This window comes from Coturnix japonica, chromosome 1, assembly GCF_054131305.1.
Source record: "Coturnix japonica strain WE chromosome 1, WE-NBRP24, whole genome shotgun sequence".
Taxonomy (NCBI): domain Eukaryota; kingdom Metazoa; phylum Chordata; class Aves; order Galliformes; family Phasianidae; genus Coturnix; species Coturnix japonica.
In genome coordinates, this window is record NC_140663.1 from 9,916,198 (window position 1) to 9,922,197 (window position 6,000).

Consider the following 6,000-nt stretch of genomic DNA (forward strand, 5'->3'; position numbering starts at 1 on the left):
AGCAGTGGATGCAATTTTTCTGGATTTCTGCAAGGCTTTTGATACCATCCCCCACAGTACTGCTCTGGATAAACTGTCCAGCTGTGAGATGAACAGGTTCACACTACGCTGGGTATACCTCAAAAACTGTGCACCTATAAGGGCTCCATAATATAAAAATGATGTAAAATTCTTCAAATGTGTGTGGAGCAGTGGGCGACAAAACTGGTTAAATGGGATGGAAGGCATGCTCCGTGAGGAGAGGCCGAGGACGCTTGGGTTGCCTAGTTTGGAGTAAAGGAGAAGCAGCAATGTTATCATTCTGTGCAACTGGCTTCTACTTTTCTCCTCCTCGGCAATTCTTTTCTCCCCAGTAAACACATGGAAACTGCACAAAGTTGCACACAGGGAGATTCAGACTGGATAAGAAGAAAGAAGACTTTACTGTGACAGTAGTCAAATACCGGAACAGGCTTCCTAGCAAGGTGGTTGTTGTCTCAGACCCAGAAGTGTTCAGGAAGCATTTGGATAATGCCCTTAAGTATATCTTTTAACTTGTGGTTGGTGTTGAAGTAGTCAAGCAATTGGATCCTCATAGGTCACTTCCAAATGAAATATTCTATTCTAAACTAAAAGTAACATTAAACACTTCTCTCAGTTATCCCATAACAAAGCCTTAAATAAGATATGAACATCAGTTTCTAAAGATAGTTGCCACCAAAGGTTAGGCAGGAGATGTTGCCAGGACCATGACAAGAGAGGCAGGCATAATTTACAAATAAAATTTAAGAATTCCCGAAAGGTGCAATATGTGTTTGTGAGAAAATGGCTTTTTCAGCCAGGTCTGGAGGAAAGAGTGTATTGCCAAGGACTGTGAAGATGATGCTGCAGGAAAGATGAGTATGCAGTGGGAGTCAATTGAGCAGAATTATGAAGGTCTGGAACAAAAGAACAGCAGCTTGAAAAAAAAAGCTTGAGAGGGGAAAATTTAGAACTGCATATAATTTTAGTTAGTGCCTTCAGCAGCAGGGAGAACTGCAATGAAAAAAAAAAAAAGTGCCTTAAACTGAAAAATAAGCTTTTTAAGATAGAACATGGCAACAGTGCTTGAGTATGAACCATAAGAATCTGTTTAGGAATGTAGAAGCTCTGCTGGTTATGACTACAAAGTCCCTGTTGAACTTAAACCAAGAAGCTTGACTATCCAAAAAGAAGACAGTTTCATTTGTCAAACGTGATCAGTGGCCTCATGGACCCCAGAATCCACTCCTAAAGAATAACTCTACTGCTTTCTCAAGTGATACTGAGAACACCAGCACTTAATTTATTGTATTAGATGAAAAATGTGATAAGCCACGAGACAAATGTGTTAATCCTGTAAACTCATGCTGCCAGTTTGAATGTATTCATAAAACTCAACGAGTTAACCTCATACCAGAAGGCTTTCTACTAAATGAGGTACTGTCTGTTCTCCTGCTGTTGGCATGAATTCAGTCTTATGTGCTTTGGCTAATTCAGCTGAAATGTACTTGCAAATCCACACCTGATCTGGATCACATGTATATTAATGCAGCATTCAGACCAGTCACAAAGAGCCACCACTTTCTGAAATGAGTAGAATTACACTCATTCTGCAAGTATCACAGTATTTTCTTCATACCCGCCCCCTACTCCAAACACAGGAAGTTTAAAAACAAATAAAAATAAAAATGAAGAACCACGGAAGAGAAGAACTTTGTTCTGTTGGTTCTTGCAAGGCAGTCAGGATAGAAGATACACACAGTCTTTCAGAAATATAGTTTACTCCATAGATGTATGAGCCTATCTTTGAGAAAGAACAATGGTAAAACAAAACATTACCTCAAGCAATCATGAAAATATAGGTTTAGGATCTACCAATGATACAAATGTTAAGGGCTTAAGGAAAAACACTTTGAACATTAAATTTTCCAGCATTGGACGTCACGCTGGACTGCACTTAGATTTCACAGAAACTTAAAAGGAAACCCTTCATCACAGACAGGAGATATATGGATAAAAGCCATTTAAGTGAAAAAAGCTTATTTAATAATTTAGGATTAAAAAAAAAAAAATCAACCACCAAGCTCCATATACAAGCATTTTCCAGCTGGCTCATAAACTATGTGCTGAAGTTCAGGTTATTTCTAATAACGAAGATGGTTTTCAGATTTTCCAGAAAAGGTTCTCCTGCTGTTAGCATGTAACACTGAAGTGAATTACAAGGTTAAAATATCTTACACAAATCCAATATTCTTATTCCAAGAACAGAAGCATGATCTACAGTCAAATCTGTACAAAATGCAGAACCAACTTCTAGATGGTATGTTTTTAACAAGTTAGATAACTCAAAGTAACGGTGTTTCTAACAGCCTGAATTGGACTGCCTCTTCCTTGATACAGAAAAGCACAATATGAATCTACAATAGGTCAGTGATATTATTCACAAAGTCATGGTTTACACACAGCAGTATCACATTTCTCTCAAATCAATGATATTTCCTGGTTTAGAATGCTTTAGAAAAGCTTTTTAATTTAATTCCATTGTAAGCCAGAAACAGACTAATTTTATAAACATACCCTTCAGTTGAACACACTAACTCAAGTTTCACTAGCATCCTCCAATCACCATATAAAAATAGTTCTTACGGATCCTGTCTTACTGAGTAGTAAACATAGAGCTACACTCTTTTTCTACATAAGCAAGGTATTTCAGATGCCTTTCACACAGCATATCTTCCTGTCAGCAGACCACAACTTCTCCTTTTCCTTTTATTTCAAGTAACTTTTAAGTAGAACAAGCCCATAAATAGATGCAAGAATACAACTGAGTTGATGATAAACTACGACATATGGGCAGAAAAAGCAATTGGGAAAATGAGTGGTGAGAAGAAAATGACTCTAGTGGAAGTAGCTTAAAATAGTTTTGCCATCAGATAAAGCATTCACACAACATTTAGGACAGCTAACACAGGAAATTGAACAGAAAAGCTTCCATTAGGATCTGAAATGTATAAATGTATCCATAGATGTATACACAAAGACTTACTCTCAGCTCTGGCCCTGAAAGTTCCTGATCTGTTCATTTTCACTTTTTAACAGTTGAAGGGAAAACGCTACACTGAGTTGTAATGTGAGAAAACACATGTATTTGAGCATTAGTTTGGATTAGTTTGGATGTTAGGGGGAAGTTCTTCACTAGGAGAGTGGTTAGGCCCTGGAACAGGCTGCCCAGGGAGGTTGTGGATGCCCCGTCCTTGGAGGTGTTCAAGACCAGGTTGGACAGGGCCCTGGGCAACCTGACCTAGTAAATGTGTATGTTTGGTGGCCCTGCCAGGCAGGGGGATTGGAACTACATGATCCTTGAGGTCCCATCCAACCCAGGTAATTCTGTGATTCTGTGATTAGTTTCATATCCTAAGATTTCAGGAGACTGCAGCAGAAAACAATTCCCCCAAAAGCTGATCTATATCAGATAGAATTTATATAAAAAGCTACTATCATATGAATTTGTACCCAAGAATATTAAGCTACTGTAAACAGCTCATTCTCAAGTTTAACGCAACTTTTATAGAAGACTTTATCCATACTCACGGAAAAGCATAATTACTACCTATGTAGTATTTAAAGCTCAGTAGAGAACAGCAGAACTCTGAAAAACCATTTCTAATGACTTGTCAGAGCACACACAGAGCAGTACTCTGTGACTCTTGAAAAAGGACATTTTCTGCAGTGCATTACTATTGATCAGAGGATAACCTTTCCACACAACAGACTCCAGGCTTATGAATTTGTACAGGACTAAGCACACCAACAGCCTAACACTTTCTGGAAAGCAAACCGAAAAGCTTTTTTTCCCCTCATATGCAGAACTTTAAGCCTATACACACGTTTTCAGAAGTTTGCTTTACCTATACTAGGCTTGTTTCGTTTCTTCACAGACACACAGAAGGAAGTGCTTCAGTTCCCTGGACCTGTCTGGAGCTATTTTACAAGCTACAAGCTTTACAAGGAACAGATAGAAGTTAATTAATTAAGAGTTCTACTACAGCAAGATTTGTACTAAATAGAATGCTTAAGGAAGCACTACATGAAAACAAATATATGGAGAAGAAAAAATTGGGTACTATTTTATAAACAGAAACCTTCCTTGGAACTGTAGCTTCTGGATGAGCAGCACAAGGAAAACTGAAACTCCATGTTTATTTATTTATTTTTAATTATTTTTTAATTATGGGTTAAAAGGATCCAGTGCAGTTGAGCTATAAAGCATAACACAAAACTCCCCGTAACATCAATACATCATATGCCTTGCAGGATTCAGCTGTCCACAGCACGTACAGTAGTTTTAGAGCTGCACAAAGGCATTACTAATTAGACATTTCTTCCTCTTTCATAGTAATTTTTAGCAGTAATTTTACTTCATTTATCTTTATAGACAAACATCACTTAAAATGAACAAAGCTGCCAGTTTTAAGAACTTGGAAGTAAAATCAAGAAGACTTGGTAGCACGGAACCACAGAATGGCTTGGGTTAGAAGGGACTTCAAAGGCCATTCAGTGCCAATGCCCTGCCTTGTGCAGGACTGATGCTCATCAGATCAGGACCCAGGGCCCCATCCAATGCCACCCCGAGCACATCCTGAGGTTGGGAATCCATTGCTTCTCTGTGCAGCTCCTCATCACCCTATTCCAGTGATCCCCAGTATTACACACTTTATAACCCCATCAAGGTTTGACCTTACGTTGTAAAAGTTCGGCGACAGAACCAACTTCCAAAAGAATACGAAGCGAGAAGTCAGACGGCTCCTCGCGTTGCTTTGATGTTTTTCCCACTTCACTCTTACAGCAACAGTTCAGAAGGGGATGTTCCACACTAAACAAACATCCCCCAACCTGAAATCCCCTTAAGCCCTTCCTCGGAACCGAAGTACCCAGAACCCACATCAAAAGTACAAGATCTCACTCCCTCCCCTTGGGGAGCCGGGGCCTTATCTAAACAAAGCCCCAACAGCTCGGAACCGCTCCCCGGCCCGGCCCGCAGCCCCGCCGCGCCCACCTGCGCTCCCCCTCCCTCCGCCCCCAAGGATCCACGAGCGGATTCCGAGGATCCACGAGCGGCCTTCCCGCCCCACCACCCGCCGGTCCCGGGGGAGCGATGCTGGGGGACCTCCGCGGTCCCCCGCCCCCTGTTCGGCCCTCACAGCTCCGCATCTCGGCCAGACCGGGGGGGGCCCACCCTTACCCAGCAGGAGCAGCTTCACCTCCCTGGCCGCTTTCTCGCCGTCCTCTCGCAGGTTCCTGTCGATCATCTTGCTCCTCTCCACCGCCGCCTTGTCCTCGGCGCTCAGCGTGCAGCCCATCTCGGCAGGGGCTGCGTACCTCGCCGCGGGGAGAAGCGGGGAGCGGAGAGCTCCGGAGAGGCGTAAAAGAGGAGGGGGGGGGGAGCAGAGCCCGCCCGCTTTCTTTCTCCCTCCTTCCCCACCTGAAGCGCAAGTAAAGGGAAGAGCGGAGCAAAAAGAAGAAAAAAAACCAAAACAAAACAAAAAACCCACAAATTTGTACAAAAAAACACCACAACGAAACAGGGGGATGTTTCCCTCGATCCGTCCCCGGGGATGCGCTGCCCCTTCCTCGACTCTGCTGTACACCACCCCCGTCTCTCCGCTGCTCGCGGCGGCGCGCACAGCCCACAGCGCCGCGGGAGGGAGAGAAAGGGGGCGTGCGCGTGCACGCGAGGGAGGGCGGGGCGGGCGGCAGTGCGCCTGCGCACAGCATCGAGCGGCCGGAGCGAACCTCAGGCTGCCGTGCGTGTGTGTGACGTCAGCGCCCAGCTCCGCACACCTGGCGGCGGGCGGGGGGTGAAGGGAGGGGGCTGCTGCTGAGGGCTCGAATTTAAATAGCTCTTAGCGGGAGGTTCCATTGCGTTGAGGAGGGAACGCCCAGTGAAGGCTGTGCTAATGCCTATAGGGTTTGTTCCGGAGACTGAGAGCCACCTGTGGT

At 43.6% G+C, this 6,000-nt stretch overlaps 1 protein-coding gene across 2 annotated transcripts in view; it reads right to left on the minus strand.

The window, feature by feature from the left end:
- GNAI1 (G protein subunit alpha i1) overlaps positions 1-5,684 on the minus strand; it is a 32,846-nt gene extending 27,162 nt beyond the window's left edge. For both annotated transcript variants that reach the window (XM_032442286.2, XM_015877396.3), the window contains exon 1: positions 5,243-5,684. In XM_032442286.2, coding sequence (XP_032298177.1) covers positions 5,243-5,360 — 118 coding nt within the window. In that variant the 5' untranslated portion in view covers positions 5,361-5,684. The remainder of the gene's footprint in view (positions 1-5,242) is intronic.
- Between the last annotated feature and the right edge of the window lie 316 nt (positions 5,685-6,000).